The sequence below is a fragment of the Miniopterus schreibersii genome (genome assembly GCF_964146895.1).
Source record: "Miniopterus schreibersii genome assembly, chromosome: Y".
Lineage (NCBI taxonomy): Eukaryota > Metazoa > Chordata > Mammalia > Chiroptera > Miniopteridae > Miniopterus > Miniopterus schreibersii.
In genome coordinates, this window is record NC_138120.1 from 4,253,850 (window position 1) to 4,276,861 (window position 23,012).

Consider the following 23,012-nt stretch of genomic DNA (forward strand, 5'->3'; position numbering starts at 1 on the left):
AATAAATTTTTGCAACTACTCATCTTAAGAATTAAAAACTGCTAATCACACCCACGTTGGAAAATCTGTAGTTTGTAAATGCTAGTTATTTATAATGCCAACATAAAATGATGAAAAGAATGGTATCATAGTATAAAAATACAGTACAGCTACAGTAATATAAAAAATAGCCCCTTCTAACTTCAAATGTAGATTTCTAACTTCCTTAAGTTATCAAAAAATCAAAGAGAATATCTAGGTAACGAACATACAGAAAGATCCTGAAAAAAAATTGCTTTGAACTTACCACTGACCATAAGGCAATTCAGTCAAAACATCCAATAACTGGAAAACATTTTATTTATTCTCTCCCCCCACTTCTTCCTATTAACTGCAGACAATTGTAGTCTTTTACCCCTAAGTTCCATAACATCAAAAGAGTAAAGTGTTAACATTTTATTTAAAGATATATAATAATAAATACTTTAAAACAATGGAAATAAATCAGTGTGCATTAGCAAACTGCATTCATCCTGAAGTTTCATTCTTCTTAATAGGTGATGGCCAAAATCCAAACTGTAGAACTAATAATACTCTGAAACATTAGGTTCAATTTAGATCTGTAAGTGAAAAGAACATCAGATCCATGTTAAAAGAATTCTTATAATAGACTACTGAATAAGGACCTCCTTAGACTATATCTAAAATAAATCCTTTTAAAGTTAATTCCTATATGAAACTGTTCTCAATTCCCATCCATTGCCAAATCTTTATGGCTTTGGAACTGTTATATGTCATGAAGACTATTTTTAATGAAGTTTAACATCTCCTTCCTCTTTTTGTCTTTACTTTTATTGTTGACATTATTACAAATGTCCCCATTTCTACCCCCACCCCCCACTTATTATAAAATTTACTATTAGAGGAGTTGGAGAAGAAGAGAAAGAGAAACACACTGATGTGAGAAACATACATCAACTGCCTCTTGTATACCTCCTACAGGGAGACTGAACCCACAACCTGGGCATGTGCCCTAACTGGCAACTAAACCAGCAACCTTATGGTGCCCGGAACGACACCCAACTAATTGAGCCCCAGCAGCCAGCCCCTGCAATAATGTGGTGAAGGCCTGGTAGTTGGGTGGACTTGGGGTGGAGGGGATCAATGGGAGAGAAAAAGGGGGCATCTGTAATGCTTTCAACAATAAAGACATATAAGTAAATAATATAGAAATAACTACATAAATAAAATACTGATTGCTATGTTCTAAAAAAACAAAAGAGACCACCAATATACATACCACAAAGATTATACTGTTTAAGTATTTCTTCCATACTTGATCTGTCACATCTATCCTTTTCATCTATAAATATTTATTACATTTTGATATAGTTCCAAATGTTATGTACATTTTCAAGTATATCAAGATATAGGAAATGAAAAGGATGTGATATTTTTCACATATAAACACATACATACTGCAAACCAAGAATGTGGCAGTGACAAAAAGGATAATGTAGTCTCAATATGTACTTTGACAGTGGGCCTCCATTTTATTTTATTTTATTTTATTATTTTATTTTATATTTTATTTTATTTTACTTTATTTTATTATTATTTTAAATATATTTTTATTGATTTCAGAGAGAGGAAAGGAGAGGAAGAGAGAGACAGAAACTTCAATGATGAGAGAGTCATTGATTGGCTGCCTCCTGCATGTGCCCGACTGGGGGATTGAGCCCGCAACCTGGGCATGTGCCCTGACCAGGAATCAAGCTCTGATCACCTGGATCCTAGGTCAACGCTCAACCGCTGAGCCACGCCTGGTCGGGAAGCCCTCCATTTTAATAAGGCTTTTAACGTATATTACAATTTCAATGCTTCATCAAACTGGTTCAAACAAGATCCTTCTTTTAACATATTAATATTTCATTTAAGAGAAGACACATTTTTAGAACTGTTTGCTATAGTTCTTAATAGCTATCTCTGTAGACACTCTTAACCAAATTACCAATATGCAGTACCCACTGTCAAAGCTAATACTGATCTTTTCAGAAAGAAATGTTGCAAAGGATTATAAATTTTCTTTAAGTATAAAAAGTTAGACTACTTGGCTTCTGAATATTAATGAATATTCACATTCATGAACAAGCTTCCAAATACACTGAATTTAAGTGTTCAACATTCTCAGATTAAAGGAAGTTAGGGAAAACATCTGGTTTCCTTGCACATAAAACAAACAAAACCCCATGGGGTTTATCTACTACTTACATCATCAATGTCTTCATCATCATCTCCAATATCATCAAACTGGATTTCATCATCATCTCCAGGACCAAATGTATCCGTTTCATTGATTTTAGCTAAAGATAGAATAAATATAATCACATAGGTAATCAAGATGTTATCAGATTAATTACCTATTAAAAGAAATGGGCCTAATAAAAAATAAACTATTAAAGATTCTTACAAGTGCTACTGCAATTCAAATGTTTCATTACAAAAAAAAAAAAATTTCCAAACTTCGAAGAACTCATCACAGAGCAATTTCAAAATAAAATTCCCAGAAGTTCAGTGCTAAGTAACTATAATGAAGGGTATACGTGCTATAGTTTTACTTCATTCAGAAAGGTATTATAAGAAAGACAAGCAGGATCTAACTACAGTAACTCTTATACTTCCCAAGTATGCTTCAAAACAGGTCTGAAAACATGCTAACAACTTCCTCAGCACATGTAGTTTTCCTAAGAACTCATTCACTATTAGACTTACCAAATCAGTCATAAAGACTTCATTAAATCATGCTTAACCCCTTAGTCAGAGATTTTTAATTTCTAATTACTAAAATTCTGCAGTACACCAAAAAACATTTTTTCCCCGATCTGACAAAAAAATAGGTATAATTTTTATTCATTCATAGTGGATGGTTTTTGTGTTGGCTGCTGTCATTTTTTAAATTTGACAGTCTAATGGGAAACAGGTCAGTGCCCCTGACTAAATACTCAAGCACTGAGTGTTTTAAAAATTATTGTGGCACATTGGTTGAAAATCACTGTCCTAAGCAATAGAACTGAAAAAGGGAATATTGGTCTGATTTCCAGATATTTTAAAATAATTTTATCAAAATTTTCATGATTATGTAAAGATCTTATATTTTCATTATAAAATGCAATGAAGTAAAACAACTAAATAAAATAGCTGACAAGTGAAAAATGTGAGCTTAGAAATGTAAGCTTAGTACACCTACTCTTTAATGTTATACTGACCTTACTTTATCTTTTTAAGTGGTCATTAAGAATAAAAAAAAAAATAGCCTTGGCTAGTGTAGCTCAGTTGCTTAGGAGTATCATCCCATGTACCAAAAGGATGTGGGCTTGATTACTGTACAGTGCACATACCCTGATTGTAGCTTCAATTCCCAGTCAGGGCATGTATGGAAAGCAACCAATCAATGATCTCTCTCACACTGATGTCTCTCTTTCTCTCTCTCTCCCCCTTCCTCTCTAATATCAATAAGCATATCCTTGGGTGAGGATTTCAAAAACAGAATAAAAAGAAATATCTGTTAAAAAATACATGCAGCCCTGGCCACTGTGGCTGTATGGCTGGAAACTCATTCCATAAACCGAAGGGTTGTGGATTTGATTATGGGTCGGGGAATATACCCAGGTGTGGGTTTGGTCCCCAGTCAGGGTGCATACTGTATTCAGCCAGTCGATGGTTTTCTTTCACATCAATATTCCTCCCCGCCCCCCAAACCAATGAACATATATATCCTTGGTAAGGATTAAAAAAAAAAAAAAAAAAATTTAAAAAAACCTCTATGAAATACTATGCTAAGATACATTGACCATTGTTTTCTATAAAAATAGAAATAAACAATGTCATAATTGTTGTCCTTACATACTTGAAAACTGACAAATCTCTTTTGAGAACTTAAAAGCGCTACATAAAAATGCATTTTCTTAACACATTATACACAAGCTCAGAGCTTAAAATCTTTTAAACTCCCTACCAAAAGAACATGAAACAGAATTTTATTCCTAAAGTATTAATACTGTATAGAGGCATACTTAAAACTAATTTTTGTTCAGTACATACATGAAAAATATGTAGAAAAGACAGAATTCTATCAAAACTGCTTCACTGAAACAACAAACTAATAATGCCATAAAACAGGAAAACAAAACTTTGACATTACCATGTTCTGGAAGCTCGCCATATGCTTTCAGACTTCTAGCTTCATCTGCATTGTACTTTAAAATTACATCAGCTTTGTTATCCTTAGAGATAGATAAATAACTTCTAAAACTGGATTTGCCAAAATATCAATTGTTTCATAAATTACTTTCAAATTAAACACATTAAGGTAAAGCTCACTTAACTGTTCTGTTACAAACTCTCCACATTCCTAAAATATCCTTGGATTTAATTAAGTAGAAATCATTTTGCATAAATGACTAAATAATGATTAATAGCCTAGAGAAACTGCTTATATAATTCATTTTAAAAGAGAGAAAAAGGGGAAAGAAAAATAGAAAAGTTGCAATGTGGTAGCTTCCCTATCAGAACTGCTTGTGGCGTTTTTAAAAACATAATTATATCTCCTGTAGACTGAAAGACCTGAGGTGAAGTCTCAAAATATGTATTTTAAAAGAACTTTTTAGTGTTTCTGTTGCAAATGCCCCTCATAATACTGTTCTAAAATGTTCACAGTTGGCCATTTTAAAAAATGAGTCATCTGGAGGGAGAAAGCAGTATTTGAAGAATACTTACAATTAGCCCAAAAAAACCTCAAAGAAAAGAAAAGAAAAGAAAAGAACAGTGATAAAACTGCAGTGTGACATAAAGCAACACTGCATACGAAATGTGCATACAAAATACAGAGGGATTTTATTAATCCTCTAAGAATTATGGTTTCTGCCCGGCTGGGAGTGGCTCAGCAGTTGAGAGTCAGCCTAGAATCCAGGAGATCGCAGTTCAATTCCCAGTTTGGGCACATGCCCGGGTTGCGGGCTCGATCCCCAGTCGGGGGCATGTAGGAGGCAGCCGATCAAAGACTCTCTCATCATTGATGTTTCTCTCTCTCCCTTTCCCTTCTTCTCTCGGAAATCAATACTATATATATATATATAGTACTTTATATATATATAAAAGAATTTTATATATATAAAAGAATTATGGTTTCATTGCCCAGAAAACAGGGAATTAATAATTACTCTATCCAGTTTTGGGGTTTATGTGAAGTTAGGACCAGATTATAAAACAATAAAACATTTTTTAAAGAGGGATCACAAGCTTTTATCACAGAATTTCTTAATAAGGAAAAATATATGATTCAGTCTATAAAAATCAAAACAAAAAGTTAGTTCAATCAAGTTTCAGGACAGAAAAATCAATATACAGGGAAATAAGTCAGAGAAAGACAAATACCGTATGAGTTCACTTATATGTGAAATCTAAAAAACAGAATAAACAAAGAAAATTGAAATACTCACAGACAAATTGGCGGTTGCTGGAGAACAGGGGATTGGGAATAAAGCAATTAAGCAGTATACAAACTGGTAGTTATAAAGTAGTAATGGGGATGTAAGTAAAGCGTAAGAAACACAGTCAACATACAATAATATGTATGGTGCCTGGTGGGTACTGGAAATATCAAAGAAACACTACGTAAAGTATATGACTATCTAACCACTAAGCTCTATACCTGAAACCAATACAAAATAAAATTGAAAGAAAAGGATAATAAAAAGGAGAAAACCCAAATATGAAAAGCAGTTGTGTTTATACACACTAGCAATGAACTGTGTGAATAAGGAATCAAGAAAACAATAGCATTTACAGTAACATCAGAACAAAATACTTAGGATAAAAACTGTAAGGTACTGGTGACTGAAACTGAAGACGTAATGAAAGATACCCAGTGTTCTTTACCTGGAGTTAATACTGCTCAAGTGTCCATACTAGCTACCCAAAGAAATCTACAGATTTAATGTAATTCTACCAAATTACAATGGCATTTTTCACAGAAACAGAAAAACCCCAACATTCATAAGGAAGCACAAAGACTCCCAATAACTTCTGGTCAAGATGGCAGTGTAGGTAGTAAACATGGTACTTGTTTCCTCCCACAATCACATCAAAAATACAACTAATCTTTAAAACAACCATCATTTAGAACTGTCTGAAATCATTCCAAATAAGTCCTGCAACGAGGGACTTACAGAAGCCACACTGAGACTGGTAAGAGGAGCAGAGACATGGGGCTGGTCCCACACCCAGATAAATACTGGGAGGGATACTGGTCCTCCCTCTGAGGAGTGAGGGGGTCCCAGCCCACACCAGGCCCCCCAGCCCCATGTCCCAGTGCCAAGAGGAGGAGTCCCCGCAACTTCTGGCTATAAAAACCAGCGGTGATTGGTGACTGAGGGAGGCTGAAGCTGCTGGAGTCCCAGGCAGATCCTCTTAAATGTCTGGTGCACAGACTTACTCAGACTCAATCCCTCAGCTCCAGCACAGTGGCAGCAGCTTGAAAGGCACCAGAAACATACATGAAGTGTTTGGCATCAGGGCCAAAGCTGTGGGGGAGAGAAGGGGCATACACAGTTCTCCCAGAGGTGCTGTTCCCTTTCTGAGCCCTTCACACATAAAGTCAGCAGGCAGGGGCCATATCTGCCTCTATCAATCTGGCCCCCGTTAGCCCTGCCCTTTTGGGCTCACCAAAGCTGTTTCCAGGGGCTTTTCTGGCTCATACTTCAGACTTTTGTAAAATCTCTCAAACAAGCAGCATCTGGCCTCAGCTTACTCTGTACACCTTGCTTAGTGGCTCCAGGCCAGGCACGAGCAGCAGCTGGCCTTAGTTTACAAAGTGGCCTTGCCTTGGCAACTCTAAGCCCAGCACAAGTAGCAGCCAACTGCAGATAGCTTTGTAGCTCATGCCATGGCACCAGGAAGAACACGGACAGAGGCCTGCACCTCCTGGGAGGCCCCAAAGCCAGAACACCCCGTGGACAGCTTCAGGCTACGTGGGAGCACCATCACCACACCACCACATCCACAAGTGATACATTCAAGAGGCAGACTCAGCACACCTTCAGATGTGCTCAAGTTAAGTCCTGCTCTGTAGGGTGGGCCACCGCACACCTGAATCCACGGTGGCCAGAGGTTGGTGCTCACTGGTAGTAGCGAGTCCTCATGTTACAGGGCAGTAAGGAGCTAGGAAAATTCCAGGGAAAGGAAAATAGGAAACTGAGACAGGAAAGTTAAATCAAGACTGAACAGTGTAGGCAATTTGCAGCCAGCCTGCAAATAAAAAGCCATTATCTTCACCAGCCAAGGGGACTTGAGAGCAAATGGTTAAAAATCTCCCCAACCAGAGAATGAAGGTAAAGGGGGGGGGGGGGAGAAAAGGAAAAAAAGATAGTTTTACTCTCTAAGCCAGAGGTGGGGAACCATTTTTCTGCCAAGGGCCACTGGATTTTTATAACATCATTCGCAGGCCATACAAAATTATCACCTTAAAAATTAGCTATGAAAAACCTCTAGATTTATTGAATTTCAACTCTGGCCAGAAGTTGCCTTGGCAGAGCCAGACCAAATAATTTTGCCTGAGGGTTGGACAACTCCCCCAGCCCCCCATCAAGCAAGCAGAGAAGCCAGCAGTCTCAAGACTTGGCAAGATAAAGTGATTCTCATGAGTTCTGAGGCCACAACAAAGTAAAAAGGGGCCTTGAGTTAATCTGTACTAAAATATTCAGCAGAGGGATTTTGAGACCTATAGAGAGGCGAGTATATAACTCCTTTGTCCTCCACTCAACTTGCTCTTCAGATGTCTGGTGAACCATGAAGGAACATGAGTGGGGGAATCCTCCAGGGTACGGCTTGCTGCCTGGGCTGGGAGCTCCTGTAGCTGAGGCTTGGACTTTCTATTCACAGCACTACCAGGAATTTTCGTTTTGAGTTCTGGCTGCAACCCCAACAATCCCCATTCTCTCTCCTATGACTTATGTTGAATTAAGCATTTTTTGTAGGACACAAGGGGCATTACTGCCCCTTGCCTATTGTCTGGCACATCTGGATCAGGTCCGAGAGGCAGGAGATCTCCAGTGGTCCTTGCCTGGTCTCTGAGCCTTTAGTCTGATCCACTCTGGGATGAGATTGTGCTCTGCTTTGGTACAGGGTATTCTGAGGTTCCTGCGGTTAGACAGACAAGAAACAGGTTGTGTACTCCTGTGAATACTGTGCTTAAAAAAGTCTCTTGTCGTTTTGTTTCCTTGTTGTTTGGTTTAATTTGTTTAAAGATGGGGGCATATCCCATTTCGCTGGAGGCCCCAGCTGCTTATGGCAAGCTGAAGCCCTTGGGTGAGTGGGTGGCTGCAATTGCACAAACTTCCCAGCAGCTGCTGAGTTTTTTTTTTACTTGGGGAACCTTCCTGCTCTACCTCTCAAGGTATCAGCTGCCTTAAATGCAGTGAGAGTTTTGTCTGTCTGCAATGTGGTCACAGATTCTTTTTTGTCTTTTGGAGACTTAGTTTACTCTTCAATGTTTTATGAACACAGGGAATCCTCTGATATTTTGCCTTTGTGCGACTCAGACCAAACAAAGGTCATTCGCTGTACTCAGTGTAAGATAAAGGTTCTAAGGCTAATGTCCCTCCTTTTGAGAGTAATTTATTTACTTTAGAGGTTGTTTTGAAATAGGGTAAGATTTCTTTTTATGTGCAAGATATTATGCTGTTACATTCTGTTAAGAAAAATATGGCAAATAAATCTTTTAAACCCAAGATATTCTCCCAGAAGGGCAGGAGCTGCAGAAATATCCTAGGGCAAAAACCAGCAGAGTGTCCTATCCAGTCCCCCTACTCTGTAAAGAAAGAAAAGGAGAAAAAAGGAAAAAGGGACTTTCACAATAAGGCTGACTGAAGCCTGGGAGTTGTGAAAATCTGCCAAGAAAATTTGCCTTGGGAAATAATAATTGGCTCTAAAGTCTCATAAAGTTGTTAAGACACAGTAAATATATTAACTAAAATGAAGGGTTTTAAATAAGGCTTTTCAGTAATAATTATATGTATAACTTAAGACTTTGGATTTTTCCTGGGTTAAATAGTAAAAATTATTGAATAGGTATATTCTGAATAGGTATTCTAAAATGACAAAACACTGAAATATTAATCTGAGTTTGCCTACTTTTGGTCTCTTTACAGAGAATCTAGAGGATGGACTTGAATCTGTTAATGAATATGCCTTGTATTTTATTTGAAATACATCTTTAAAAAATATGAATGTATTGCTAATCTGAGGAATGCTAATTACTTGTCACAAAAATGGTCAAGGTTTCTAAGAATTAAGAATTCTAATTAAGCCCAGCCAGGCGTGGCTCAGCGGTTGAGCATTGACCTGGGATCCAGGCGATCAGGGTTCGATTCCCGGCCAGGGAACATGCCCAGGTTACAGGCTTGATCAATGACTCTGTCATCATTGATGTTTCTCTCTCTCCCCCTCTCCTTTCCTCTCTCTGAAATCAATAAAGATATATTTAAAAAAAAAAAAAAAAGAATTCTAATTAAATTGGGAAGAAATTACATTGTTTCGGTAACATAAAACTGAAACCAGGTGGTTCTAAAGTTGGTTATTTCTGAATGAGTTAAGAAAAACTAAAAGGAACTAGGAAAACTGCAGAGAATGTGTGCAAGTTGAAGAAAACATTATAGAAGGTGAAGAGAAATCTTAAAAGGAAATTATTATACGTAATCTGAATAATAAATTTAATTAGATAAATGAACTTAAGGTAACTAACACAGACTTGGTTGGTCCTTTTCCAGTCTCTTACAAGGGAAAAAAGTCTTTCATGTGTTTGCCTAGGAAGCAAAAGTTATATAAATTATTGGAATGGTTATACATTATATTAATCAGGTGGTTAAGTTTAAAAAACCAGCAGCTCAGCGGTTGAGTGTCGACTTAGGATCCAGGAGACTGTGGTTTGATTCCTGGTCGGGGCACATGCCCAGGTTGCAGGCTCGATCCCCAGTGGGGGTGTGCAGGAGGCTAGCTGATCAATGACTCTCTCATCATCTCTCCCTCTCCTTTCCTCTCTCTGAAATCAATAAAAATATATTAAAAAAAAAAAAAAGCCTACATGATCAATTGCTATTCTTATTGTGTTCACAGAAACAATAGGCCAAACTGAAACAATACAGTAAATAGACTGGTTTTAATTTGGCTCTTAAAAAAATGAGGGTGACTGCAGTGGGAAAAATTGTAGTTCTATAGGGAAGTTTTTTTTTCCTTCCACCAGACCAGTTGTCATTATTCCTATTTTAGCATTGACTAAAATTTGTAACAGACTATCTCCTACTCACACTCAGGGAAACCCACCTCTAGACACCACTGCCACCTCCCTTTGTGCCCAGGCCTCATCATCCATCTGACAGAGAGCAAAAGATCTCTTGGCTCTGAAGAAAACCTCCTCAGCAGGAAGTAGCTATAAAAAGACACTGCACCTCTTTTTCTCTGAAAGAGTTCAGAGCCAAGATCCTTGAAGAGGAATGTGGTAGGCAGTTAGACAGACATGAGCAGAACAAAACAAAGGGCCACATATAGAAGGTCACCATGGTAGAAAAGCCCCAAGTGCTTGGCAAGGAACAACTGTAGGGTAGGGTGGGGCCTCACCACCAAACATTTTTCTGTCACAGGTCTATTACATTCATTCCAAGCAGGAGACAAGAATTCTACTCAAAACAATGAAAATCAAATCACCAGAGATCAACTGGAGGAAAAATGGATGGGACCCACTGTCTGAGAAAAGAATGCAGGGATGTTTTCTCTAGAAGTTGCTGCAGTAGCTTCCTGTGGTGAATGTCTGGCTTTTACCAGATGTTCTAGTTATTTTCTTTCAGTATCTAATAACTACAATATAAACTGTTTTAAGAATTTCACTCTCCCTTATAGTAATGGACATTCTAAGCTGCTGACCTATTGGTTTCTGATGTGTGGGGATAACTGTTTATTCATATCCTTGCCAACAGCACAGGGGGCCTTGTTCCTTGAATAACTCAGCATCTTTATGCCTCAGAAGTATCATGTAGCTCCAAACCAAAAGAGACCTCACTGCTGTAACACCAGACTGCAATGATCTTCACCTGTGGCTCTGCTGAATATATTGCTTTAACCATTTCCGTTATGCCCATAATGCTAGGCTCCCTTAATGTAGAAGTGACCCGGCTGGCTTGGAGCATGGTAAAATGCCACTTCCAGGACTATACATGGGATAAATCAAGAGCTGAGCCAGGTCAGAAGGACAGTTCTAAAGAATCGGGCAGTAGATTATTTGCTGTTGTGGCATAACCATGGTTTTGAGAAATTAAAAGGCATGTACTGTTTTTTCTGACAATTCTCCTCTTTTTAGACCCCACATTCCAGTATTTCACACCCAGAAACTGCTTTCAAGGCAAAAGCAAATACAGTCTGGCAGGCTAAGACTTTTTACCTAAAACTAATCTAATATATATGAGACAGAAACAGCAGTGGGGAATGTTAGGAGCAGAGATGTTGATCACGCTCTGTTAACCATGATTGAGAAAGGGGGGAGGGCACGTAATAGGAATAAGACCATAATTGTTTAATGATTATTCACTTTACTAACTACATATAAGTAGTTTTCTTACAGACTCTGGGAAACGTGGATGTGCTGCAAGAAGAAAAACAGAGCTGTAAAAAGTAAGAGACTCCTTGGGGCATGGACAGGTCCACTGCTCAGAAAACAAAATGCATTTTGAAAACAAAAGGCAGGCTGCTCTTTGATTTTGTTGCTGTGCCTGGAACCAGACGGCTCTCCATAAGTTTGCCTGAGTATTGCTGACCATTCTCTGGTCCTAGGAACTGGCTGAGCTGGGTTTTAACAAACTGAAAATTAACTACCTTGTTGTCAGACTTCAAGATCCTGGAAGGACACACACAGACCATGGACCCTGGAGCCACCCCTCTTCCTACTCTTCCCACCTGCATGTATAGCCTTTCTTCCTCATCCCTATATAATCAGCTAGTAAGGGGAGGGTAGAGCAGATTTTATGTGGAAAAATCCCTCTGCTCTTCCATTTTGCCAGCAATAATAGAATAAATGTTCATTTATGATTCAACCTTGTCTCTGCTTAACTGGCTGAAGTAGCCCAGACTCATTGTGTTTGGTTTCAAGATTAGCTGAGAGCCTGTCCGCACTTCATAAGCCAGATGTATAGATCTGCTTGCTTTGCTTTTTTAAATTAAATGCTTTTCTGCTTTACTAAACTGGCTTTTCAGAACACAATCAGGGTCTCTGACACAAATTCATTTATATGAGAAGACAAGAATCCAGGCTGGGGACAGCCCTCTCCCACTGACTCAGGGGCTGTCTGGTAACACCCCTCTGGGGTCTGTGGGCTGAGCCTCTAATATTTGGTGCTGTGATGCTGATCAAAGAGCATGACTGTGATTGGGATTTGTCTGAATTGGATTGCTACCAGTTAACTCTTGGCTGCACGGTTGTCCTTGACTTCTTCCGAGGGATCGCAGTGAGTTCAGTTCCTTCAGAGATTTTTCTGTTTTGCCATGGGAGTTTAGTGCGCTGCAGCAATTCAGCAAAACATAGTAGGCCTGTGCTTGGGGGCAGAAAACTGAAACTAAAACCAAGTAAGTGCTTGGGTATCTGCCCAAATTCCAGAGATCAAAGAGGCAAATTCCTCCCTCCAGTTTGAGATTCTCAGATGTCCTTACTTGAGTAAGGGCCTTGTGGAGGTGTCTGCGGTACAACCGTAAGACGTGCAGGGGCCTCACTGGGACTCCAGAATACAACTGTAATTAAACTTTGACCCGTGTAGAGAGAACACATAAGGGCTGGTCACCCAGTGGTCCAAATCCTCAAGGCTGTTCTAGACAGCAGAGAAACCTAGACACATAAGAGGAAGAGGATGAGGACGACCAAAGGTTGCACCACCTCTGGGAGCCCCCTCCACATGTAGCACACACTACAGAAAATCCTTAGCTCTTCTGCCTCTGGAGCATGGCAGGGAGAAAAAAAAATTTAGTCATTAATCAGCTGTCAGTCTGCTGCACCTCTCTGCATCCTCCCAGCCCCCACCCTGCCCGGCTTTTGACAGCTCTATTTACATCTGTATCCCCCTAGTAGAAAACAGATATGGGAAGAATGTTGCATTTGTGGGAGGCAAGGGAAAGAATCAACTGGGGACCCTTCAAGCTTCACAGATACTATCCAAAAAACCCAGAGGAAGTTCCTCCCTTAGGCTGCGTTTACAGACACTACCAGGAGAGACACTGGCCAAAGCAATTAACAGACAGCTGTTATAGATATGTAAACAAAGCCTTAGGTGAGATACTTAAGTTAAACAAATTGAGGCTAGGATCCTAAAGGTGTCTGCCAGACTAAGTAAGGCTCTTCACACAACCCCATTAATTAAGGGACAGTTGCCCACCAATTGTGGAATAAATGGATCAAGGCTCTGTACATACTCCAGGCTCTGATGCCTACCTTTGAAGCTGAAAGACAATTTGTCAAATATCTTGAAAAAGCTGACATGTGCAGCAGGGAATGTTGGCGTTATCCTGCTGAGTCTTACCAAAACTTAGGGGACATCAATAAATTACCTATTTGGATATGGACGAAGGAAAGGTTACCTATGCTACTCAGGCATCCATTACACATAGCTCCACAGGACCCATGACACAGGGGGAATCGACAGGAATGACAGATTTTCAGACATTTTAGTGGACATATATATTGGATAGCAAGTTTTTTTGAGGAAATGAAAATAGTACAAGAATTTGAAAGAGTCCTGACTTTACAACCGCTGGTGGAGCTGGAAATACAATTCTTACTCCAGCAGAGCCTTTGGAAGGAAAGATAAGTCAGTAACTAATGGCTTTGCCTCCTATATAGAATATGATTACACCCACACTTCTCCCCACTACCCCACCGGCACAGGGAAGGAGGCAGGGGAGATTTTAAATCAACTGAGAACAGAGCTGCAAGAAGGTTACATATTGAGCACTGGTTAAATCTAGAAACCCAGGGAGTTACACAGTAAACATCAGTTAAATCTGGACACCCAGGGGTTACACAGTGAGCAACAGTTAAATGTGGAAACCCACACTTGAGAAGGGACACCTTCTCCGGGGGGTTACATAGGAGACAGAATGGCGACGCCTATTCTCTATGGTCTACTCTATTCTCTTTCAGATGGGAAACCAAAATTCAATACTACAAGATTCTCCACTGGGATGCATTTTAAACTATTAGGACAACTTTAACACTCAGGTATTAAAGAGAAAAAGATTGATATTCTTTTGTAATACCAGATGGCTCCAATATAAATTAGGATATGGAGAAGTCTGGCCAGGAAATGGAAGCCTACACTATAATATAATCTAGCAATTACACTCATTCTGTCGAAGGCAGGGCAAGTGGCCTGAAGTACGTTTTTATAGCCCCAAATTATGCCAGAGCTGTAAGATCCTGCACTTTCAGCAGCCATAGCAATGAAGGAACCAAATCTTGAAAGTGCCCGATTCCACCAATAAAGCCCAAACAACTCGAATAGGGTGGTGCTATTTCTGGGGCAGAGCTAGCACCACCCTATACTGAGTTAACTAGTTGGGGGGAGGATAAAGCAGTAGACTCAAAAAGGGGAAAAAAACACCACCTCAGCTTTTCCCTTTGAGGGAAGCCCCAGGGCAGGGGGGAACAGTAACAGGGTTCCATTTAACAGGCAAGATATTATAGGCATAAAGGACAGGTTAGGGAGCTTTGACCCTGGGAAGTTTATCCAAGAACAGAGGAAGCTCACCTTAATGTATGATTTATCTTGGAGGGATATTAATCTAATCCTCCAATAAGCCCTGACCACCTCAGAAAATGGTTAAAGGAAAGACACTAGCCTATGCAAATGAGGTCCATACACAAAATTATAACTATCCACAAGGAGTGGAGGCCATCCTCTCTTCTGATCCTAACTGGGTCTATGATTCAGAGTATGAGAGATGGGACAGAGATTGCATCCTGCAGGTAATGAAAGCCCCCCAAAAGAAACCTGTTAATTACTATAAACTGGCAGCCATTGTCCAAGGTACCCAGGTAAATCCAACCTCCTTCACAGAAAGGCTAAGGGAAGCTTTGATCATATACACCACTTCGGATCACGATGATCCAGGCAGAGCAATTACCCTAAAAGATAAATTCAGCCTTATATATTACGAGGAAACTACAGAATTTAGGAAAGAGACCAGCTATCCCCATAGAAGAGATGTTAAAAGTAGCATCCTCAGTATTTTCCAACAGGAAAACTAAAGGAGAAATAAAAAGCTTTCCCAAGGAAAAGCAAAAAAAATACATATATATCTACAATTAAGTCTAAAATACTTAACAAACAAGCAGAACAGAAACAAACTCAAGATAGAGGACATTTTGATGGTTGTCCGCTAGGAGGAAGGTTGAGGGCCTGGGTGAAAAAGGTGAAGGGATTGAGAAATACAAATTGTTTTAGACCAGTCACGAGAATGTAAAGTACAGCACAGGGAATACAGTCAATAATATTCTAACAACTATGTCTGGTGTCAGATGGGTGTGAAATTCATCAGGACAATCACAAGTTATGTAATGTCTAATCACTGGGGTGTATACCTGAAATTAATATAATAATGTATGTCAACTGTAACTGAAGTATAAGAGAGGGGAAAAAAAGGACTCCAAACAGCCAAAGCAATCTTTTTTTATTTTTGAGGTACTATTTTTTTTATTGTTGACAGAATTACAAATGTCCACCAATTTTCTGCCAAAGCAATCTTAAGAGAGACAAAGCTGCAGGAATATTTACTACACTACAAACTATAGTAATCAACACAGTACGATACTGCAATTAAAACACAGAGACCAATGAAACAAAATCAATGAAACACAGAACGATACTGCCTTTAAAACACACAGACCAATTAAACAAAATCAAGAGCCCACAAAGAAACTTTTGCATTTATGGTCAACTAATAATAAACAAGGGAACCAAGACTAATCAATTGGGAAAAATAGTCTCTTCACAAATGGCTTTGGGAAAACTGGATAAACATATACAGAAAAATGAAACTGAACCTCTATTTTATATCACTCACAAAAACTAACTTGAAATGGATCAAAGACTTATGCACAGAACTGAAATCATCAAGAAAACACAGGGGAAAGTTCTTTGAGACTGGGTTTGGCAATTATTTTTTGTATCATAAGCAACAAAAGCAAAAATCGTGTAATAATAGCAAACTAAAAAGTTTATGTAAATAAACAATCAACAAAATGAAAAGGGAATCTAAAAATTGGGAGAAAATATTTGCAAACCATATTTGATACTGAGTTAATATCCAAAATACATAAGGAATGCAACAGCAAAAAAGCAAGTAATTCAATTAAAAAGTGGGCAAAAGACCTAACACATTTTATCCCAAAGACATTTAAATGGCCAACAGGTACATGAAAAGATGTTCCCACGTCACTAATCATCAGGGAAATGCACATCAAACCACAGTGAGATACCACAGAGAGAACAAATGCTGGCAAAGATGTGGTGGGATGTAAACTGGCAAATTTACTACCTAAAACCACAGGAAGTTTCCTCAAAATATTTAAAATGCAACTACCATATGATCCAGCAATACCACTTCTGGGTATATACCAAAGGAAATGAAAAATAGGATATCCCAAAGATAGCTATGCGCCCCATGTACACCATATCAAGATATGAAAACAACTTAAGTGTCCATCAATGAATTAAGGGATAAAGATGTCTCTTGCTCATACAGATACAAACATCCATGCACAGGTATATTATTCAGCCATGAGAAAGAAATCCTGACATTTGTGACAACGTGAATGAACCTGGAGGACATTCTGTAAGCTAAGTGAAAGAAGGCAGAAAACAGAAATACTATCTGATCTCATATTTGCAATCTAAAAAAGCCAAAAGCTAGGGCTGGGTTTGACTCAGTGCTTAGAGCATTGGCTGCGGACTGAAGGGTCTTGGGTTCAAGTCCAGTCAAGGGCATACCTTGGTTGCAGGCTCGATCCCCAGCCCTGCTCCGTGCTTGAGAGGGGAAGCTGCCAATTGATGTGTCTCTCTCACATCAATGTCTCTCTCTCTCCCCCCTCCACTCTCTCTGAAAAGCAACGGAAAAAATATCCTTGGATGAGTATTAAAAAAATAAATATAACAAACAATAAAAAAGCCAAACCTATAGAAAGAGAGGTAGAGTGGTGGCTGCCAGGGGCTAGGTGAAAGAGCAAATGAGATGTTGGTCAGAGGGTACAAACTTCCAGTTATAAGATGTTATTAGTTATTATTCCAGTTATTAATTCTGAAGATCTAAAGTACAGTACGTTGACTAGAAGTTGTTAGATAATAGATCTTAAATGTTCTCTCCTAAAAAAAAAGGAAGTAATTACGTGAAAGAATAAAGGCATTAACTAATGATATGGTGTGAATCATTTTGCAATATATATGTGTATCAGGTCATCACACTTTGTACCATTTTTAATAATGTTCTATATCAACTATAGCTCAATAAAGGTAGAAAGAAGCCCAGGCGCAAACAGAAGTAATACTAGCTGGAATGGTGGCATGAGGACTTTAAAATCCACTCCTTTTCAGAAAACCAAGTGGGAAAAATAGTCAAAATCGATTTTATCTGAACTCTAGAAATTAATCAAATGCTTGCAATACTGAGTTTATTCCAAAAGAGTGAGACCAATTATCAGTAAGACCAAGCTTTGCAGTGTTTTACTTTGCTCTGTTCCTATCCCTGTACCCTACTTAGATCCAGACAGCCAGTAAAACCAGCATCCTAGCAGCCACTGAAGGGGGAAAACTGGAGATCCTTCAAAACACAACTTGTAGAAAACTGTGTGATACTTCCTGAAAACTCCCATTTTAGAAATTTTCTTATTAAAATTTTATTACTAATATTATACTCCTGGGGCTTTTATTCAAAAATAACTGGCAATTTTTTAACTACAATGGCTTTACATGATGACAAATGAAGCAAGCAAACAAGCACCTGACTAAAAGACTTCTAAGAAAAACTTCTAGAATGAGATGTCCATAGATGATTTGAAAGTCCAACATATTCCTGTCATGTTCTTGACAAGAAGTATATTGTGTCAGATGCAATTCATTTCCTTGACAAGCTTTCTAGTATTAGGAATATTTTAACTATCTACTAATTTTGAATAAATCAGTTCATTCTTGTCTTCATGGCTGACTGCTTTAGAAGAATGTAGGTCAAGAACATGCAAAGGGCTGTGTACACGGCTCAAGAGAGAGCTGGGAAAGTCCAAATCTCCTAGCTATCATTGATCGTGACAGTCTACACAAGCATAAAATATAGACTAAAGCAGAGTTGTCAACTGCCTGGTAGCGTTGAAGGCATGTACCAACATGCACACAGTTCATAAGCAAAGGTTGGGAGGGTTACTGGTTTTAAAATCTCAGTCCAAACATGAACTGTCCACTAAGCTAACCCAGCATTCAGTAAGCCACACACAAGAAAAAATACAGATCATATAAAATTAGTTCAGAAAAATCATTAAACAACAGTGAGAACAAATCCTGGGAGACAAAATCTTATTTCCAGTCTTGCCACATATTAGCATATCTAACTTTCAACCAAAAAAATTGTAATACACAAAAAGAAACAGAAAAGTGTGGCTCATTGGTTAGAAAAAGTTAGTCAATACAAACTACTTATGAGAAAGCCCAGAGGTTGTACTTAAGGAAGACTTTACATCAGATGCTATAAATGTTTAAAGAACTAAAGGAAACCATGTCTAAAAATATTTTTAAATTATAGGAATAATGTCTCACTAAATAGAAAAAAATCAAGATACAGATTATTTTAAAAACTGGAAAGTCTGCAAGTAAGTGGAATACTATCTTTCATATGTCTCTTTCAACAATGTACAGAATAATCATAAAAAAGATCAATAGATAACAGAAGATGGAAATGCTATAAACTAGATCTAAAAAGGTATCTATAGAAAACTGCATCTAATAACCAAGTAAAACAGTGATATTTTCGAATTCACATGATTAAACATATGGTCCATGAGGTACAAATCAAATGTAGTTGACTCAATGCATATATAGTCTGAAGGCTGAGATCAGAGGACAACTATCATGTACCTTTTTCAGTGCTCTTCTCAAATTTATACCATAAACTTATATAACACTGTTATGTAAATACTGAGGCACATGACTTATCCTTCTCTCATACTGTAAATCTTTTGGAGCTGTAAGGTTTTGACTTTAATGTGGCTGTACACCCTAAAATAGCAGTTTCCTAGATTTGTGTTTTGAATCCTTTAAATTAAAAACAGAAAATTTGGTGATGAAACCCCATCATAAAATAACTTAAATTTTTGTTTTCACAAGTAAAAACGCTAATAAAAGCCATCACCATATACTATCATTCTCATTTCAGAAAAAGAAAAATATTTTGTTCATGAAATCATACAGTAGCTTTGTATCTTCTCATTTCACCACAGAACAGTAAAAATTTCAGCTTACACCAATATTTCAGACTTGTATCTGGGGCCCATAATCCCTAGAATACCTAGTACGATGCTTAGAATACAACTGGCCTTTAAGTAAATCAAGACAGAATATTCTTTGGTATTTAACCCAAACTTGTAAGAGATTATTTACTGTGTATCATATTTAAAATAAAAACAATATAGAACAATATTAACCAACCAGATGTCCCACAAAATGCACGAACTATTAATAACTATGGAAATTATTCTGAATTAGGAAAATTCCAGTCTTACACAGAACTTGTCCTTAATAAATTCTGATGACAGAATGGTAAGGCATAATTGGCTAGAGCTGGCCAAATATGTCTATATTGTATATTTTAAATACTAATGATTTATTAAATACAAAGATACAAGACAAATGTAGGCATTACCTGATAGTCTCGCAGACCAACCAATATAATGTCTGAGGTATTTATCCAAACCTATAAAGGAAAATTTATTGCATAGTATATCCAAAATAAAAACAAATTAATAAAGAGCAATGTTAAACCATTCTTCCCACAGAAAATATGTACTATTCAACAGTGTCCAGAAAAATATAAGATTAGGGAAAAACTACAGTATACATTATTATTAGTTTTCTGTGTTTGTGTGAATATATATGGGGGGAAAAAGACCTAAATGTATTATCTACCATATTCCAATTTTTTTTTTTTTTTAAATATATCTTTATTGATTTCAAAGAGAGGAAAAGAGAGGGAGAGAGAGAGATAGAAATGTCAATGATGAGAGAGTCACTGATCGAGCCCGAAACCCGGGCATGTGCCCTGACCGGGAATCGAACCCTGATTGCCTGGATCCCAGGTCGATGCTCAACCGCTGAGCCACGCCCAGCTGGGCCCATATTCCAATTTAAAACTTCCTGCACGGACAGCGTGGCTCAACAGTTGAACACTGACCTATGATCCAGGAGACAAAGGTTTGATTCCCCGTCAGGGCACGTGTCCATGTTTCGGGCTTGATCCCCAGTAGGGGGCATGCAGGAGGCATTCGATCAATGCCTCATCACTGATGTTTCTCTCTCCCCCCACCCCACTCTCGCTTCCTCTCTCTGAAACCAATAAAGACATACTTTTAAAAGAATAAAAAACAAAATAAAATATAGACTATTACCTTAAAAAATAAATAACTAAAACTTCCCTAATATGCACAGCTGTTTCTCATAAACCAAAATCTAATCAAGGAAAATGCACTATATTCAATTAGTACTCTCTTTAGTCTCCTTTAATCTGAAAATAATTCTCTAGCTTTTATTCTTTATTTCAGGGCATAATTTTTTTTAAGAGTCCACTTTTTTAAAGAATTATTTTGTAGACGGGATTTGCTTCATTGTTTCTTCTACAGTATATTCAGAGTAAGTGTTTCTGGCAGAAATACCACGGGTGAAGCAAATAATTCTTTGTAAATATAATTTTCTATTATAAAGTTCCTATCAAAGATCTTATTTTACATTGTCTTACAAAGCACTATTCTTAGGACTGTCTTTGGAAACTCAGAAAAATGAGATGATTGGCCCATATATATCTAAAACAGAACCACTCTTTTAAATAAAAACAACAAACTTTGTATAAAGTAAAACAAATCTCCACACTTACCTTTTTTCTCAGTTTTCCTCTGATATGACATAATCTCTTAACACCATCAAAGCACATTGCTTCCAATCGCCCATTTCCCAACATTTTGATTACCTGAGCATACTCTGAGGTGGGGGAAAAAAATAAAATACTGTTCGATTTTTCTTATAATGTTAATATCTGAAATTAACACACAGTTGATAACTTCATTTTGCCTGCTCAATTCAGATCAAACTATAATTTTTTTTACAAGGTAAGGATTAATAAGCAAAAAGCTTAATTATTCTACCCTGAGATAGCTTTTTAAAGGTGATACATATTCTAATTTTATCCAAAAACCAGAGAACTCTTCAAAAGCACATTCTTTAGTAATTTTATAAGTACCTGAAACTGCGGGTTTTCAATTCTGAATTCTACTGTCATGTTGTGGTAGACAGAATTCTCAGATGACTTCTGCCACCCCAGTGTACACGCATAGTGTGATCTCCTACACTTAAGTGAAGATGGAACCTTTGAATATAATGGGCTAGTCATATCCTTGATTAGGTTGTATCACATGGCAAATGGTGATGGGTTAGTCACTTCCGTGACTATGTTCCATTACACAAGAGTGGCAGGGGACTGGAAGCATGAGAGGCTATAGAGTGAGCCACACTGAGATTGTTCCCAGCCTACAGCCAGGAAGAGAACAGAAGTCCTCCAGCCAAAGAGAAATGAACTTAGTCAATAACCTGCACGACACCTTGATTTAAACTTTGAGATCCTGAGCAGAGAAACCAGTTTGGCCCTGCCCAGACTTTTTACCTACAGAAATTGTAAAATAAAAAATGGATGTTCTTTCAAGCCACTAAAAAAATATTTCTATAGTCTCTTCCAATTATGCTTATTTTTCACTTTTTTTTAAAGTAAATGAAAGCCTACAGAAATCAATAATTTGTCACCAGTGGCATTTCCAGGTCAAGTTATCTCTTATGAGGAATATTTTAATTATCTACTTATTTTGAGTAAATCAGATCACTATCTTCATGATTGTATGCTCTATTTTTTTATTTTCAACTATTATCCTATTCAAATTTTCTCCCGTTTACTAGCCCTTATTTCAGAATCTTTTCTCTGCCTCTATTATCTCCCAAGAGCTTCTCTCTTTTTTACATTTTTGTTTATTATTGTTTAAATTATTGTAACTATTAACAATATACCTCTCTCTCTTTAATGTTTTCTTTCTCTTTCCCATTTTTAAGCCATTTTTTTCTCTATAATTTGTTTTCTTCATTCACTCTCCCAGTTCTATTTTCATGTGAGGTGTTTTCATTGTGACTGTCAATTTATTTTGTAAAATACCCCTTGTGTCCTGGGAGTTTAGTTTTGTATTGTCCTGCCTTCCCAACACCCGTACAACAGCTTACACAATGAGATTGGCAGTGAGACACACAGGTAACCAACCTGAAAGGAGAGTCTTCCCAAGGACTGGTCAACAGCACTCTAGACCCAACCACAACAAAAAAACCCAAAGAATCCAAAAAAGAGACACCCACAAAAGGAACATACCTAGAGAAAAGAGCTCAGAAGTATAAGGAAAACACACGTCTGGGCGCCACTAGTTTCACAATACAAAAATCTCTCCCCACATGACTCAGAGACAGCAAATATATATATAGATACAAGCACTGAGACATACCAAAATGGGGAGGGAAAGAAACAACTCCCAAATTAAAGAAAATATTGCGAGAAAAAGACTGATGAGATAGAGTTAAGAAAGTTATGAACAACAGAGTTCAGAGTATTGATTATGAAGATGAAGAGATCGAGGTCTTTAGTGAAAACATAAAAAAAGAGTT

At 37.8% G+C, this 23,012-nt stretch overlaps 1 protein-coding gene across 1 annotated transcript; it reads right to left on the bottom strand.

Annotated features, from left to right (window-relative positions):
- Positions 1-322: 322 nt before the first annotated feature.
- On the bottom strand, positions 323-21,319 carry LOC308551980 (eukaryotic translation initiation factor 1A, X-chromosomal-like). Its single transcript, XM_081126921.1, has 5 exons — positions 21,196-21,319; positions 19,972-20,022; positions 4,181-4,262; positions 2,251-2,342; positions 323-599 (listed from the first exon to the last, which is right to left on the bottom strand). The coding sequence occupies exons 1-5, from the start codon at positions 21,277-21,279 to the stop codon at positions 594-596; spliced, it is 315 nt and encodes a 104-aa protein (XP_080983047.1). The 5' UTR covers positions 21,280-21,319; the 3' UTR covers positions 323-593.
- Between the last annotated feature and the right edge of the window lie 1,693 nt (positions 21,320-23,012).